This window comes from Pungitius pungitius, chromosome 10 (genome assembly GCF_949316345.1).
Source record: "Pungitius pungitius chromosome 10, fPunPun2.1, whole genome shotgun sequence".
Lineage (NCBI taxonomy): Eukaryota > Metazoa > Chordata > Actinopteri > Perciformes > Gasterosteidae > Pungitius > Pungitius pungitius.
The window spans coordinates 9898258-9916679 of record NC_084909.1 but is presented as its reverse complement, the minus strand read 5'-3'; the positions used below and the strand labels follow the sequence as shown (position 1 = coordinate 9916679).

Genomic DNA, 18422 nt, shown 5'->3' with positions numbered 1-18422 from the left:
ATAAAACCTGTTAAGACAGCTGTTACCCAACATTTTGTGTTGGAGAAAGCAGGAGATGCCAAACGGATGAAACGATTCTTTGTCAGTTGAGTGTTCTAATTCTTCTGCCAACATTTTCAAATTTCCAGAATCAATTCTAAACAACCTCTATCCCACCGCTAACGGTATGATCATTATCTTCTAACAACTTATCTATTCATTCGCAGCCCTGCTGTCGCTCAATCTACCCCGAATGAGGTGAAATTTGCCTACTGGACAAGATGGCGTTGAGATAATCTCAGCAGGGATCCGCCGTGGCTGTCATTCTGATTAGGATCCTGTCCGTGGCTGCGGGCATTGTTTTGTATTTTCTAGTGTTCTCAGCATGGTGCGAGAATTCTTCTTCTCTATTCCCATCCCATTTAGTAACAGATGTATCCCTAACCTGACATCAGGGAACGCAGTGACTTATAGTTTAATGGGGAGATGCCTTTTGGAAAGCGCGCAGGAGGCCTCTGCATCTGCACTCCATTTGCATCACAGGGATTCAAAAGAGTCAGAGTGGAAGGTGATGAAGAGTGTTTGGGAAACCACGGCTATGGTGACCTTTAAACTAAATATCAGCTGAATAGGGAAGCAATCTTCTATTTATATAATATACCAAAAAAAAAGGCTGCGGATTCACTCTGTGTCTATACGGCGTGCATACACAATATCATTTCCCTCCTAGGATAAGAAGGACACTGAACGCAACGCTGCCGTATAAAAGCACACTTACGGGTACAGGCCATGGACGCAGGGTCCCCATCGGCACGGAAGTAGTTTTTCTCACAGCCGCAGTGCAGCGACCCCTCGTGGTGTGAGAAACTATGCGGCGGGCACTTTGCACACTCCGTATTTCCGAGAGTGGATTTGTAGAAACCGGCCCTGCACACTGGAGACAAAAGGACACAGACAGACGCGTGAGTGTCACGCACAAAAGATGGTTTTCTGGCTGCAGGTGCACCCGCAGGTATGAAATTAGGGATTATTTAATGCACGCACAATAACACAGACATAAACAAACATTTGTAAATAATGCACAAGTTTTAGATTTAGATTGTAATAATTGGAGCAGCGTGGTGTGCTGTGAGCCGCAAGGTTGGTGGTTTGAATCCCGGCCGCTCCATGTGCCATGTCAAAGTGTCCCTGAGCAAGACACCCAATGCAAAAATGTAAAACCACGGGTTATAATGCAATGTAAGTCGCTTTGGATAAAAGCGTCAGCTAAATGACATGTAATGTAGATTTTAAATAAATCTGCTGAATCCATTGACTGCTTGCTCAAATAAAAAAAGAAATTGTCCATGTCTCTATATTTCTCTCTTCTCTCAGGAGGAAATACATGAATAATGCAAATTGTCCCCTCGGATAAAAGGGCCGTTTCATTTAAATATCTGCGGTGTTAAATCTGCAGTCAGCATCTCTTTTAACTCCTACTCACCACAAATCTGTTGCAATTTGTGCAAGTAGTGTGATGCCACCTCTACAGAGTATATCTCAAGTGTAAGTGTATGTGTCTGTGTAGGAAGGAAGATCAAATGCAACCTTTCCTGATGTGTTCTTCTCACATTTCTCTCTTTATTTAGTTCAATGGCACTTTTTATTTTGTCTTGTTTCATCCTCTTTCACAGGTTTGTCACATCACCTCCACTTCATGTGTAAAGATATTTACTGCCGATAGCCGATAGTTTGACTAGTAAACACTCGGGTGCCTATGAATACAGTGAGTTCCTGGCATGAAAAGCACTACACACAGTTACGTCGAAGGCAAAACTGAAACACTGTAGGTGTGGTTGTATTCAGGGATTAGTTTAAGGAAAATACTGGAACTGCATACTTCAAATATTTTCTATATATTGATTCATTTTGTTCTCATGCTGCCACACACACACACACACACACACACCCCCCACACATACATACACTCTGCAACATGAAGGAGCACAATAGAAGTTAGTCATTAATCGATGACATTTCAACTACAATTTTAAAAGACCTTCCACGCGCTAACCGGGCCTTCTGTGTGGAGTTCGGGCATCTTCTCTGTTTCTCTCTCTATCAGCTCTATCTCTCAACACACACAGACACGCACATACCAGATTCAAAAAAGTGTCTAGCAACAATAGCACGGCGGCAGCAGATTGTGTGGGCTCAGCAGAACAGGTCTGAGAGATCCCAGCGGTTCACAACATTCTTCTGCAAAAGCCGACCCTGCTGATACTGCTGCCACAGTCATTACTGACTCTGGCACACCAAGGTCCCAGGCCGCCTTAAACACTATTCTTCCTCCCCTTTACAGTGTGGCTTTGAGTCTGCATCGATGCATGCGCGCAGGTCTGCGTGTGTCTGTGTGAGTGACATAGGAATAAAACATGAAGTGAGCTTAAACAGCCTAATATAATCCTACTGATGGAATGGCAGCCACATCACTTGCTGGTTAACACAAAACAGACCACCCTGATTGGTAGACGTATCAGGAAATAAAACTTGACAGCCAGGCACCGACATCCAATCAGGTAAGAGAAGCAGCGAGATAACTCATGGGTCAGCAGAAATGCACGAGGAGGAGGAGGAGGAGGAGGAGGAGAGAACAGGACTGCATATTAACAGATAACAGTGAAAACGATCTGCAGACCGAGCAATCACACCCCGAACGATTTAGACTTGAATAAAAGGCCAGACAATATGCACTTGGGGGTCTTTATCCTGAACACAATTCAAAGCACATCCCTAATATAAGAGGAAGGAACCTGTCGCTCTGTGCAATGGTGTGGCTCATTGCTGTAGCACACAAAGCTTATATGCTTTGGGCATGGCCTTCTGCAACCACTGGAGGAACTTAACGTCTCACTGGTCAACACACATTTGCACTTGGAAGTTAAAGAATATACAGGAGTTTTTAGTGCGTAACACATCCGTGAAACTTACTAGGCACACAGAGGATCATATAAACTTGCAATGTAACAACTGCATTTACGGTGTGAGGTTTTTTATATGACACTGTAGTTATGTGTTGTATTTTCTTGCCTGCAAACTCTTAAAAAATACTTTTATTACAGTAGGAAAAGGATAATAAAGGCCCTGCTAGGAGAAAACGTGGCTTTGACTGATGGGAAAATTAAATTTGCCTCGTAGCAGGATAACCACTCACGTAGAGGAGAAGCAAGTTGTGTTACACTGATATTCGCCAGCAGTGTCTGCAGGATCATGAGTGGATACTATCATCCTCTATGTATGTATGTGTGTGTGTGGAGGGGGGTGGGGGGGGGGGGGGTTAGGGCACCCCAGGAAATAAAATCCAACACCTCTTCAGTGTATGTGTGATTAATTAAAAGATGTGTGTCTGTGTGCGTGCGTTTGTGTAAATAACACAAACAGAGACGCACAGTTTTCCCATGAGCGTCGCCTCCTTGACAAATAGAAAGAAAATGAAATATTTGCAAAGGAGAAAAAATGTGAAGGTTATTCCCCTGAATCATCTTTTATTTATTTTCAAATCAATAACAGCAGCAGGAACCGCATGTAAGGTCTGTATCACCGTATCCCTGTAAGTAGTCCTCTGTGACACAAACACACACGCGCTCACACACACACACACAAACGTGCATTCGGGTTGAAATCCTTGCAAACACTCAGAAGGGTATAACACAACATCTTGCTACTGTTGACGTAATGACAGCTGGAACACGATCCCTTTGTTCACTTTCAAAGAGCGCCGCACATTTACACACACACACACACACACACACACACAATCATGCACATGGGTACACGTGCACACATACAGCGGCAGCAGCCACAGGATATGGGGCTTGTAAAATAACTGGGGCTGCAATTTGCTCAATCAATAGTGTAGGGCATGGGACACCCTCATCAATAATTAACCCGGCTGCTGGATGGTCCAGTGGTCACATTTCCTGTCCCTCGATTTCACTACATCAAAGTAGACATCCTGACCTGACCTTGATGAGACCGAATTGTTTTACTATGCATCTTTGAAAAGGGACCCGATTTTTGAGACAACAAAGAGTGTTAGCTGTCTAACTTTTTGTGATTTGAACGATATTTCACAACATTAAGGCTAAATGTTTGTATCGTGTTCATCAGAAGATACGCGCGTAAAGATGAGACTTAACACTGTGCTTCCGAAGTAGACTCCTGACCTCGTGACCTGAAAGGATACGTTTAAATGGACCGGCCACGCAGAACAAAAGTGGGGAAGTACCTCTTCCCTTTTAACCCTCCATTCGATGCGTCAGCCCAAAACGAAGGTCCGGATCTGGTCTCCGTCGCTCCGTCTGTCTCTCTTTTGCACACTTGAAGGTTCCGAGCGGATGCAGCCGGAGCAAAAAACGCCGACCCAACAATTGATTTCCTCTTTCCACACCGGCTCTTTTCTTTTTCATTACAACAAGATCCCAATGACTTTCACTCCCACTCTCCTCCCTTTCCATCTTCTTCCGTCTCCACCTCCCCTTTCATCCTGCCCACCCGCCTCCATTTCTTTTCTGTGGCTTTGCCTTCTCTTTCTCTTGCTCCATCCTTCCCGCTTTAATTGGAATAGCTCTCTTTGAAATGGAAAAGTTATTTACTTTGACAGCTTAGGCATTTGGCTAGCGGTCTTCCCTGAGCCACTTGTAATGTTACTGGAAACATGGCAACAGTAAACAGCTTGCCCCCTGCCCTGAAATCCGCCTTTGGTACCAGTAAACAAGCTTCAGGAATCTGAAAAAAAGGTCAAAGTCTTTGATGAAACCGTAGGTACATTTTGATGGGGAATTTTCCCTCGCTTTATTCTTGTGTTATTGTTGAAGAGAAGTACATTTTACCATGACGCCGGCAGATGAATGAGAAAAAACATAAATTTGCACAAACAGCCAAATGTCCATCAGCTCATTGATGACCAACCATGAAAATGTAAGCAGAGAATTGAAGAAATGAATGCTTAATGAAGGATTGTGATATTATTAATTTTTTTTTACGTTTAAAAAACAAAGAATTTTGGCACAAAGTGGAAGCGATACATAAATATCGTCATCTGCATAACCTTTGAAATCCTCGATGACCAAGCCCTGATAAACTGTACTCGAACGAACACACGTGTCCCAGAAGAGAAACATCGATATACTGGCGGATCCAGTTCTGTCCAACAGAGAAATGGGCACAGACATCCATAAAGCTGAATTACAATCAATTTATTAACGCTAATATGTGCGTAACCCTATAAAATGAACTCATTCCTGTCAGACATATAAATGAAAGCAATCATCAAAATTGATAGGTTGTTGGGGCAAATTACTACGCATTCCATCCATCATATGTTCAATTATTTTGTCATTTGGCATAATAATCACATTGGGAACATGTTTTTTTCTTATGTCATTCTGGTGAGCCAATGAGCTGTCCTTCGCCAGCCTGAGCAGAGAGGGCATTCTGTACAGTGGCAAGTTTCCAGAGCAAATATCCATCAACTGGAGGACACATTAACTATCCACACTAACCCTTTAAAGTATTTCTGATGAGAGCTGCCAAAGCTAATCAGAGTATAATGATGGCCTGTGAGGAGCTCTTTGCGTCGTAATTGCAGATGATTCTTGTATTGTGGTCGTTTCTGTCCTGTGCTGGCGCTGCACTCGTAGAACACGGATCGAGGGGGGAAATAGATGCAAAATCAGCAGAAAAAAATGAAAATTCCCTGTAACTGCTCAAATGAATCACTCCTGAATGGAAGATTATGAAATGAACACAACCATTGATGCATTAGGCAATGGTTGTACTCATTTCATAATGGCCTACTCAATTTTTGTAATGCTTATTGGAAATAATAGTGATTGATTAATGATAATACTGAGTGTACTTCTGTATCCGTGCAAATAAAATTCATGTAATTCATCAAACGGCAATCTGTCAGCCAGAAAACTGCTGTCAACTGTTTTTTTTCCACAGCCCTTCTGTGGGGATTTGAACCCCAAAAAACAATCCTCTCCTTAAACTAACAAAATACCTTTGTTGCCAGAACTTAACTGGACTGTTTCCTGTCAAGACAGAATTTTATTTTGAAAAGGCTGTATACCTTTAACGAGCTGAAATGGCCAGCTGTTTGTGGCCACCATACAAAAACACGCAAAATCTAAATTCTAATAAATATGATGCATCACTATTATAACTAATTATAATAATTGGTCCCTGTTTTTCTTTGAGTGAAACCTGGCTCGAATGTATCACTAAAATCCGCACTAAACCAGCGTGGAGATGAGAAAACATTCAACAGTGACAAAGTTTCCCACATCATTTAAAATGAAGTCACAACATTGATTTCTGACCCCGATGTTTAGTCACAAAATTGCCATGACGCAATAATCTACATTTTCAGCAGCCATAGAAATAAAAACAGTTGGCTTCGTCTGCTGCGGTGACGAGGAGGTCAAGATTTCGATGCTAACTGCAGGCTAGAGGCCACTATTCAAGTCTGTTTATCTGTCCACACTCAAAGAGACTCTTCTGCTGGCTCACGCACTGTGTGTGTGTGTGTGTGTGTGTGTGTGTGTGTGCGTGCGTGTGCGTGCGAGTGAGTGTGTGTGCGTTGGCCTCGGGGTGCTGCATTCTAAGTTTCTGTAAAGAAAGTGACCGTGTGCAGGTTTTTGTGTGTGTGTGTGTGTGTGCAAGCGCAAACTGGCACAGCAGAGCTTAATTAAGTGATCTGATCCAACAGCGATTTGCATAATAAAGCAGCCTGATGAGGAGGATAAGAGGAGGACGAAAGGAAATAGAAGACAATGGAGGCAGCTAGAGGAGGTGGATGAGAGGAGGTGCAATGGAGGTGGGGGGGGAAGAAAAAAAGAAGTGTTTTTGAAGTTCTACTTTGAGTGTGAAAGACAGGAAATACATTTTTATAAGCTAAAACACTACAAGCCCCACAAACACATCATGCAAACAGTTCACATAGTGTGTGTCTTTGTAGGTGTGGTTTGTGTGCCTCGAGGTTGAATGATTCAAGGGTGTGAACTGACACATCTTTCTCACTTCATTGTTGAAATTGTCCGATCATAAAAGCTCTGCTTTGTGCAAAATAGCAGGATCAACACATCAGATTACGTCAATTATATATAATATATATCTGTTTGCTGAGCTGCGGCACTTTGGAATGAGCCTGGGACACTACTTAATCTAATGAAAGATTTAGGGAGATGAAAAAAGGGCACGTACGCCACAAACCCCCACACACATGGATACTGAATCCAACTTCCACACTCCAGAGATCAGCCAGGTCAACACAACAATCCAGGACATCCACACACACACACACACACACACACACATTGAGGTGATAATAATTCCAATGACAAGGAAGATCAAGTCGACACACATGAACAGAAAATCATCCGTCCTCATTATACGTCTGTCCACTTAACATATTGATCACGTTGCCCCCCCCCCCCTCTCACAATGAGTGTGTGTAATACATTGGGAGATGGAGACAAAAGAGAGGAAGAGAGTGATTGATGGCAGAAAGCGAGCGAGGGAGAGAAACCACACACACAAGAATACAGGAAGATGCTTGCACATTCCCACACTAACAATAAGCCTGTTTGTCCTGATCCGTCCCACGGAGCACCAATACACGGTCTCACTTTTCCACAAACGTGTCGTGTTTGAAGATGACACTGACCCCTCAATGCCCTCTCGCTTCCCCAAACACAGACAAACACATTCCCACCGTTACACACCTTGGAAACGTACGCTACACAACCACATCGGCCTTAAACCCAATTTGCCTCCACTCATCCTTTACAGGACTATTGTGCTGCTTTGAATGCAACTGATAAACAGCCATGTACACCAAGCACACAAACACACTAGCTGTCGTCATTTCGGTGATTTAGAGCCGGAGACACCATTGTGCTGTAATCCCATGTGTGACAATGGTAGCCGGTGGCAACCGTGCCACCGTTTCCATGCCGAAAACGGGGAGATTTGATGTGGGTTCTTTACTTTCTTCATCCGCAATGATAACATTTACACAAGTATTGGGAACGCATAACGTATAACCAACATTATTGTACATAAGTTGTTTGTTTTCTGTTATGGGTCCTATAAAATTAGCTTTTCAAAGTAAAATAAATTTCAATTGAAATCAAGTGACAGAGGAATACCTTTCAAATGAGTGACCAATGGGTGATGGGAAATTGGGAGGGGGACATACAGCGTAAAGGGTGAAGATAGACGGAGAACAATCAAGAGAGTAATTCCAACCCCATTAGCATATTTCAACAACAAGTAAATGTGTGTCTATGTGTCTGTGCCAGGTTCTGTCCCTGTGCCCAGGGACGGTTTTATTGACTAGTGCCAGAGAGGACACGCTCTCTACTTTAAGAGAAAATAGGCCATCTAGAACGCTGTATGGACACACACACACACACACACACACATTGATGGTGACCCACTTCGCTAACTGTGTTTAATCGGCAGAACTTAAACAAAGGTCTTGATGTCGGGCACTTTTCACACTGATGCAACACACCACTTGAACGTAATCACTAAATACACTCTTCTAAACCTCTGATGTTATTACCTTCATATTGTTTTACCGTTATATTCATAAATATCTTTTATCTGTTATCAATGATCTGTTTTTCCATTCTACAGCACATAAATTGCATGTAGCAACATTTCCCTAATGTCAAATTCAGTGAATCTGTATTTTCTATCTTTTGTGTCAGAAACTCAATCAATTGCATCTCTTCTAAAAAATAACTCATATTTTCTAACTGCAGTTTGAGGTCCTTTGAGTATCTAATGTAATTCAGATCATTAAGCGTCCATATGGTTGCTGACACTGAGTCTAAGAGAAGCTACTCTGCCTGCTGAGGTCTGGGTGGTGAGAAGAGGCGAAGCCCACTAGGGAAGACCACTTTCACTGCTGGAACACCTGAGGACGGCTGAAGGGCGCACACACACACACACACACACGTATATGCATACACCGGCTCACACCTACACCCAAGCCCTGGTACGTGGCTGCTGCCATATGCTAAAGAGCCCCCGGGCTCCTCTCACTTTCAAACAACATGACATCCTGGCTTTGGGACGGCCCACCGTGTTACTCTCACCGGGGTCTGTTCTACCTCCAGTGGAGAAAAGGATGCTGGGATGAAGTGAAAATTGAAGGAAAATACAAACATCTCCTGGCTGTGTTTTTTCTGGTCCTTGATAGCATCGTCTTTGGGGAAATAATGTAGGATGAAATTTCACGACAAACACATAGATTAGACACAGATAATTTCATTCTAAAATAAATAACAGCGAAACTGGCGCTGTGCCGTGTTAAATTCCAGCCTCTGGTTTGCTTCAGGTGACTGTAAATAATGTTCAAACAGGGCTACAGATCACAAGGGTTTCATCCACTTCTAGTTTGCATTGCTCCACTTAGTTTTTCGATCCTGTGAGGGGATGCATGTGGGCCGACTCATCAGAATTTGATTAAAAAAAAATGTAAAAACTGATCAGAGAGCCACAGGTTTCATCATGTAAGAGAAATAATTGCTCACATACCATTACTAAGCTGCACACTGCCATATCTTATAACATCAGACAAATATTTGACATGCATCTCATCAGCTTTTACATTACATTACATGTCATTTAGCATGTCACCTTGAAAGTGAACATCACCATATGAATCTCTGACAGAGGCGGGAAGGTCAGAATCTATTTGCTAAGGTCTGAGAATGGCGTGTAGCAGATTCCCAAAGTGGTTAATGGACTCTCCTGCATTCCACAGGGGGATGAAATGGGAGGCAATTTGATCAAGGTTTCATGTAACAAAATAATAATTACATCCACAGCTTCATGCCAATGTCGCAGCCTCGTGCACTCGCAGTGATGAGCATTCAAATGAGCCCTGTGTCTCTTTGGAACCCGTGTGATGTTCCGCCTGTGACATTCTTCTGTGAGAACAAAGGAGGACCATTTTTACAAGGGCGAGACACGCAAAGTAACAATTATTCATTTATTTGTCATTTTCTTCTTGTCAAAAAACCAGAAAAAACACTTAAACTGCATAATAACAAGTTGTAAATCCGCTTATATAATGAAACTGCACTTCTTGTTCTGTTTGTATCTCTATGGTTGAAATGCACTTAAGTCGCTTTGGATAAAAGTGTCAACTAAATGACATGTAATGTAATGTAATTTAATATATCTGAAAATAGAAACAGGCCAAATGCATAAAATAACAAAAATATTAGCTATTTTCTTTAGACTTATTTAGAGAATAAGGAGCCACATAAATGTTGTCATCAGGATGGAATTAAAGTCCGTTACCAAGGAAAACACTGCATTTAGCTGCATAAGAAAAAAGACTAAAAAACAATGTGACATGGGGAAGATGGATTGAGCTTTTGTCCAACAGAAATAAGATATTCTCACTCTAAATGCTTAATAGAAGTTGGTCCAATATTAAAACAAAAAATGACCTGTTCTTTTGGTAACATTCTTTGGAGAATGTGATCATGTGGTGTTAATCGAGATGAACGCTGAGGGTGTTTCCCTCCCTGGAACTCAATGCATGTTGGGAAATTGTCCAGTCCCAGCATGCATTGGGTCCTTCTGGAAAATATTAAGTGGGCGGGTCCAATTCAGGGTTTAATAACTGAGCTCATAATCACTCATAGCTGGTAAACCGAAATACCAAAATGAGGTCTCGTGCAATAGGGACTATCAGTGCATTAGGGGAGTAGTGAACTACCTCCAATGTGTGTGCAAATGCATAGAAATGTGTGTGTGTGTGTGTGTGTGTGTGTGTGTGTGTGTGTGTGTGTGTGTGTGTGTTAGCAGCGGGATTCCTGAGGCAGGTGTCTCAGCAGTGGTTGGGGCAGAGCAGTAGTAAATCACTCCTCATCTGACACACATCACCACGGGGTGTCCAACCATGTGTTACTGCTGAAAGAGAGAGGGGCTAGAGAGAGAGAGAGAGAGAGAACCGTCGATAGCGGTTACTGGGTCATAGATAAAGAAACCTCTCCATAAATCAGCATATTATGATTCGGGTTTAATTTATTCATGTGTGTCAGTGTGTGTGTGAGAGAGAAAGAGGCAAAGAGAAAAAGGGAATGAATATATATATATATATATATATATATATATATATATATATATATATATATATATATATATATATATATGCATACTATGCCCTTGAAAGTGTGTTTGCTGCTGCATGCAGCGTGTGAATGTGTGTGTGTGTGTGTGTGTGTGTGTGTGAGTGACGGACCAGCGCAGGTGAACCACAGACAGAGCCAGACATCCTGGCACGAACCAAGTACACATCAAGACTCTCGCCTTACCCCCCCCCCCCCTCACATCATCCTGAGCTTGAGCTTGGTATGCCACTCGCATACAATCACACACACACACACACGCACACACACATGCAGGCTGCTGGTTATGCTGGCGGCCAATTAGAAATAACAAAAATATCTACAACAGTTAAAGAAGTACCTCTCGGATGAGAGACACTCTTTAGAAGATGTAGAGGAGTAGAAGGACGATCCGGACTCCGGCTGGTGGACCGCACTAGACGCCCCCCCCCCCCCCCCCCCCACCGGCGGACCTGATTTGGCCCATGAGTTTCCGCAGTACACACAGCTCGCACAAACACACCTACTGCGTCCGAAGTGACACGTGGAGGCAGCGGGGCGCGTTTGCCCGCTCGCATTACGTTGTTGCGCCATCACCAGCACGCTTGTGCGTTGTAATACAGGGTGTAGCGCGTGCCGCTCCCACTGACATCACTGGCATCTCTATTGAGGAGACAGTGATCCAAACCCAGATGGAATCTTCCTTGTGTGCACACACAAACGCAGGAAGCGCTGGTTTGAGCAGCAGAAAACCAACGCTGACTCACATCGTGAAGACGATATTGGCCCTTTAACAGAAATCAGATCCGGGCTCTTCTTCGTGGTCCGCAGCTTTCTCGCCGACCACAGCCAGTGAAACTCAACTCAGCAGTCTGTAAAACACGCAATGAAAAACCTGCCCCGACCCGTCTCTGTGTGTCCTGTGACGGTCCAGATGCTGATTCAGGAGCTTCACCCGCTGCAGGAAGACAAACGTTGTGTAAATGGAAATGTCAATCAAACTACCATTGCGTTAAGTTCCAATGAATGCTAATTGTGTCGGGACTTCATTCAAACCCTTTTCCTCCCGGAGCTTATAAAATGTGTTAACAGGCTAACAGTCTATGTGGCAAACTGTCCAACGGTCCACTCGAACAGCAAAACAAATCAATAAACTCTTGTTTTAGCATCATGGCTTCGCGTTACTGTAGTTTAATGTTATGAGGAATGGCGAGAGCGTGAAAGGTTCTCAATGCAGCAATTCATCAGGGGAGAAAAGGGGACATTCATCATAGGGTTGCCAAGGAGTCTCGTAAGGAATGAACCGCCACGGCCCATTTAAGTTTGAACCTTCATTTGAATGCTTTTACGTATTATTTCCGTATTGAGGGCCATTAATAAGGAGTCCAGTTTATTGTTTCTTTGCTGTTTGAAAATATTATTTGCAATTAGCGTAATGGTGAATATGTGGAATAACACTAAATGTTTAAAAAAAATCTCTCTCTCCCTCCCACACACACTCATACACACGCATACGTGCGTCGGTGTCCCCCTCCACACCGGGGGCCAGTGACAGGCTGAAAGGCGAGAGTGATGGATGGGCAGGGCTTAATCACCTTTAATCAGCTCTGTCCTTGAATAATGATGAACAGCCCCTTTTTACACACACAGAATGCAGAGGGAAAGAGGAAAAGGGGAAGAGAGAAGAAACCAAAGCAAGAGAAAAGATGCATTGTCTTTGTTGAATTCCTGAGAAGCGGCAGATGTCGTCCCTCCTCCTCGGCCTCCACTCCATGCACCCACTGAGTCAATGCAGCAGAGGCACCTCCTATACGGCCGTGGCCGCTGTGTTCCTCTGCTTGGCTCTCACAAACTCTTCATTTACAACAAAATCACACGCGTCGGACGGCGCTCCGCATCTGGGCGGTCGTCTTGTTGTGTGAAATCCTTTGTTGCTCTGACAATTCCAGGAAAAATGCGGAAATAGGCTGCGAATCCAAAGTGGTCGCCACTGTGAATGCTGGGAAATGCTCTCAGGTCTCCGGTTGTGAAATGCATGCTGCCACTTGAAAGTGAAGTGCCTGTTGAATGCATTAGTTAATCAATTTAAACCATTTTCTGGCGAAACGCAACCGATTTCATCTTTTCTCTGCGACGAGGTAAAAAATGTATCATCTTAAGCATTCATTCGAAATAGCAAATAGTGGATGACATAATGAAAAACCGGCATGAATTGAGCTTTGAATAGACGCTGAAGGTAAAGCTGCATAAATGCAGCATTTCAGTAAACAACAGGAGAGTTAACCCCAGCCCCAGCCTCTTGACCCCTCCCACTCTCCCTTTCAACCACCCCAGGTTTCCGTGTGGATGACAGGCAGCTGAAGGGCAGCGCTGTCAGGGAGGCCACAGGACGAAGCGTGTGGGGGGGGGGGAGGGGACCCGGCGGGGCGGATGAAATGCAGGACAATGCCTTTACAGTGGAGATGAGGACTGCATGAATGACCTGAGGAAATCATGGGGCCAGAAGGAATGTTCTCCTGCTGGGCGCACACATGGTATTTCACTCTGCAGAACAGCGATAACCCCCCCCCCCCCCCCCCCACACTCTCCCCAATAACAGCCACCCAGAGCAGCCCATCATTAAAAGGAAACCTGGTGGAGGGTTCTCATTGGAGGCAGATGCAGAATACGGCACGGGTATGTGTATGCACACACACACACACACGCTAAAGCTGCACAGTGGTCTCAATCCTACTCATATTCTACATGTGCTTTTTTCCCTATTGCTCTACTGCTCAAGCACACTTTTGACCAAAGAATGTGTGCGAGAGTGGTCTCCCATTGAGATCCACGCAGCCTCATGTGGCCCCATGTTATAGGCCGGAAAGGAGGCAAACGGCAGCACGTTACAAGCCCTTGTGGACTATCCTATAGTGTCTGTTACATACTCTTCATTGACAGCGGTCACAGGCTACTATAGTTCACCGGCTGAGAAGAGACACCCTTCATAAATGAGCTTCATCTTTTTCATGTAACATCATGTGGCCATTAGCGCTGATCTTTGGGAATTGGGCTATTTTTGCAATAAGGCTCATTAGTATCAAAATTTGACAAGTTCAGTACGAGGGTTTATTGACACGACTTGGTCCCTCCAATTTCTGAAAGTCAATCTGCATATTTGGGGTTCATTTCCACTTAAGTTCCTAAATAAAGGCCTGACTAGCTGTGATTTTTCCAACAACATGCTGCATATATGAAAACATCTCTGCAGATGTTAAGAATCTAGTGAAATTAGCTGAAAGTGATGCGGTATGCCCCATCCAACTCAACAGGCTTCCCCACTGGCTTCCCATGCACTGGAAGATGCTCTGCGTGCCAGTGAAACCCTTCTTCTCTTCCCTTATTGTTTTTATAGGGGCATAAATAGCAGGCTAAATTAATGAGCCCACAGAGACGATGATGGAGGAGTTTGGGAATAAAAGAAATGGGAAGATGAAGGGAGTGATAGATGGCATCATTATAAAACAGCACATCTCACTGTGCGGAATTGTTGGCTTTGGAATATGCGTGTTTCAGCCTGTGCCAACTCTTGTCTCGCTTTGCTTGAATGTACAAACACACACACACACACACATACAAAGTAGACTGAGTGGAGAAAGCAATCAAAGCAGTTTGATTCAACATATTGACACACACACACAAACACACCCATTGGCATCATTTACACTGACGTACGTACACACTTAGCATTTGGGACCTGGACCAACCAACTCATGTTAAAAAACGTTCCCAAGCCGTGAGCCCTAACTCACTCTCTCTGTCTCTAACACACACACGTATACACACACACACACACACACACACACCGTCACCATAATTAGCTCAACTGCAGCTATGTGAAATGAAGATGGCCTATTCTTTCCACACCTGGGGACAATTTACTGAGTATCTCAGTTAAGCTGAGCAGACTGGTAATTAACATCGAACCCTCTTCAGTCGGGCTGGCTGGAAGCAGGACTCTGCATTTAGGCATTGTTTTAGGTGAAAGGCTTTAAGGAGCCCATTATTCTGCGAAGAAGAATGAGTGCTGCAGCATCCTCTCACCACAAAGAGATCTTGGAGTGAAAAAAACGAATAAATGAAAAACTAGAGGAGTGCTGCAATGAGCTACTCTCCTGCACTCTGTTAGACCCCCAACAAGTAGTGTGAAATTGGTTTCATTTGACACAAGTGACAAATCTCTGACACAAATTGGTAGCATTTAACTGGTCCTTAACTTGGGGTCTGTGTTTCAGCAGCTGGCAGACAAATTCATGTTCAAAATACATAGTTGTAGGGGACTGCATGAGGACCGAATTCACAGGGGTGTGTAACCCTGGGACTGGGGGGTTAAAAGTAGCAGCAAGTAGATGTTTGGGAACTTGGTGGATGTGAATAAACCCACACCGTGCAGCCGAAGGGAATTTTGTTTCCACACTCCTACGAATTTGCTGCTTTTCACGCAAATGGACACACAAGAGACGGGAGCATTTTTCTTAATATCAGAAATGATTTTTGCACTGCAAAATATCCTTAATAGAAAAAAAAAAGACAAAGTTGCAGACTAATGGGAGGAGATTGACACACAAGATGAAATATGTTTGCTTCATAATCAAAAGGTTAATGTATGGCGCTGCAATTAACAGCTTGTTCTGCTTTTGATGAGATGCCAAGCAATTTATCAACGATAGAGCAGTCAAGTCTCTCTCTCTCTCTCTCCCTCTCTCCCTCTCTCTCTCTCTCTCTCCCCCCTACTCTCCGTCTCTCAACCTTTACATCTCTGCATGTGCGTATGGGTGTCACTCAGCGAGATATTAGCATGGTAAGGACATGCAGATGGATGACACAGCCAGTAACCTTCCAGGAGCCATTTACATGTAAATCAATGGATTAATTGGCTAAAGCTCGTTAGAGTTGGGGTCCCATCAATACCACACACACACACACACACACACCTCAATTACTCCTGGCAGCGAACTGTCATCACCAAGCTACAAACGCACACACACACACATACACAACACTCTTTGTGTTTCCCAAGGCGTTTATTTTATGTTATCTCAGATTAAATAATCCAGATTAGATTATGTGGGGATGCTATTTTTTTATTTATTCAAACATATTATGAGAGAAGAAGAAACCTACATAACCCGGGTTCACATCAATACCGCTGTTTGTACCAAAAGCAATACAAAAGTAAGGAGAAAAGCAGTAAATCTGACAGGATGCACCCGCATTAATCAGGCAGATTTATCCCACATTCCTCGAGGCTTCGCACTTTGGCATCGCCTCCCGGTGCTGGAATTGAACACATGACCGCAAAAGACTAGCAGAGCAGAAGAAATGGAAAAATTGGTGGGTTGTATCGTTAGGCGTGGGCCCCGTGCTACCTTCACCTTGACAAATGCTTAGTGCCATCCATTCGAACGGGAGGAAGATGAAGGGGAATGAATCGGAGGAGGAGGGAAATCCGTGGATGATGAGTACAGTAATCTTGTTGGACACCGCCGTCTGCCATTTTTCTCCGCTCGTCTTCAGACCGCTTCCACCCGCCCCCGTGCATATTTGTGTGCGTGTACGTGTGTAATTTGAAAGAAAGGTCAGCGCTCATCTCCAGTGTCCCTCAACCTTTAAAGGTTGGATCCTTTATCCTGGTGTAAGTGATACTTTATTTCAGCCACTTCGAGAGGAGAAACTTGGATGGAGACGGAGAGAGAGGCTTCTTGTTGAAGGGGGGTATGAACATCTCTGACAGCGCCAACACTTGTTGACGGACAACGGTTGTTGATTGTTGGGCTAATTTAGAATAAATTACTGAATATCTTGCTCCGGGACTAGAAACAGCTCATTGATATCACGAATAAAGCTACTAACATTATATGTTTATTGCCATAATTGTCATATTTAACTTCGCTATTGAGAGCGAGCAGCCTTCAAATAAAACAAACCACATCTTCAAAGGCGTTCTGCTATGGGACATCAATCCGATCTTGAAAACAGAAGTAAGGAGCAGCAGATTTAAAATACAGGCAGAATGGTAACAAAATTACATAATGAGTACCAGTAGCATTTAAAATGCTTGTTAATTACGTGTAGAGAACTAATTGAGAACATAAACAACTCGTTAAATGTGTGTATGAGAAAGAAAATGCAACATTGTGTATCTTCCGTCAAAATCATTCCAAAGATACCATTTTTTTGTCCAGTTCAAAACCAAGAATTCTTCTGTCAAAGGAATCACACTCTTCCACTGTCAGAAACCACAGCTGAGAAACATTGATGACGAAAAACAAAAACCCCAGAAAGAATGTGAAGGGTATACTAACACACTCAACTTCGTGTTTTGTATAGATGCTGGAAACTAGTCTGGGATTCTTCGCCGGTTTGCTTTAAATGGTCAAAGATGGAAAATCAAGACAAACACAGAAGTGGGAAAAGACACACACACACACACACACACACACAGCTGCAGACCGTTAAGGTTGTCTGGTGTGGTCTAGCGTTGCAGTCTCCACGGTTGGCTGCTCTGGGCATGCTCCGCTGTGTTTGGCATTCAGAGTGCAGGGACGGCTAAAGGCCTGATCGCTGAGGCCTGACCGCTTTTAATCAGCACACAAACTGACACACACTCGTATGCAAACACAACAGTAAAGCACATATCTCGCACGCAAATGACCCCCCCCCCTTTCTCCATCCGTCGGACGCGACGCGCTCACACAAGAGCACCAGCAAAGGGCGTAAATATTCCATGTGACACCAGTTTGGAGTCAAACCGCCGTGGCTGAAGGTAAAATGTCACGCGTCGGCTTCTGTCAGGGTGGATAGGGATGGCTGCGGTATTCAATAAAATGAGTGCAGGGACCTTTTCCTTCATCTCTATCAAATGTGGAAGTAGGGATAGTCAAGGACGCGTGAAGTCTGAGTCCATGGATCATTTCAGAGAGGCGGGACTTTCTGAGACATCAGTGAATCTTTACAAGGGGTGGGGGGGGGGCACGCTGAGAAATAAGTTCTCTCGAGATTGGTTTCTTTATTGTGTTTCTGTTCACATAATGGTGTGTGTTTTAGTAATGAGTGAACAGAGTCCACTGACTTGGCATCGCTTCCTTTCTTTGCAGTTAAATGGGGTGTATCCCTGCATAATTCATGGGGAAATGTATGCTGTTTTTTTTTAAATTCGCAGTGCCAGCAGAGTTATAAAGTCTCCGCAGCTGATGGACTGTAGTTGTCCCAATAAGTTTGAGA

The 18422-nt window shown here is 43.8% G+C and overlaps 1 protein-coding gene across 3 annotated transcripts in view; it reads right to left on the bottom strand.

Moving 5' to 3' along the window:
- The window catches only part of epha3 (eph receptor A3), a 75606-nt gene that overhangs the window by 32782 nt on the left and 24402 nt on the right, over positions 1 to 18422 (bottom strand). For all 3 annotated transcript variants that reach the window (XM_037488069.2, XM_062564798.1, XM_037488065.2), the window contains exon 4: positions 758 to 913. In XM_037488069.2, the coding sequence (XP_037343966.2) occupies positions 758 to 913 (156 nt within the window). The remainder of the gene's footprint in view (positions 1 to 757; positions 914 to 18422) is intronic.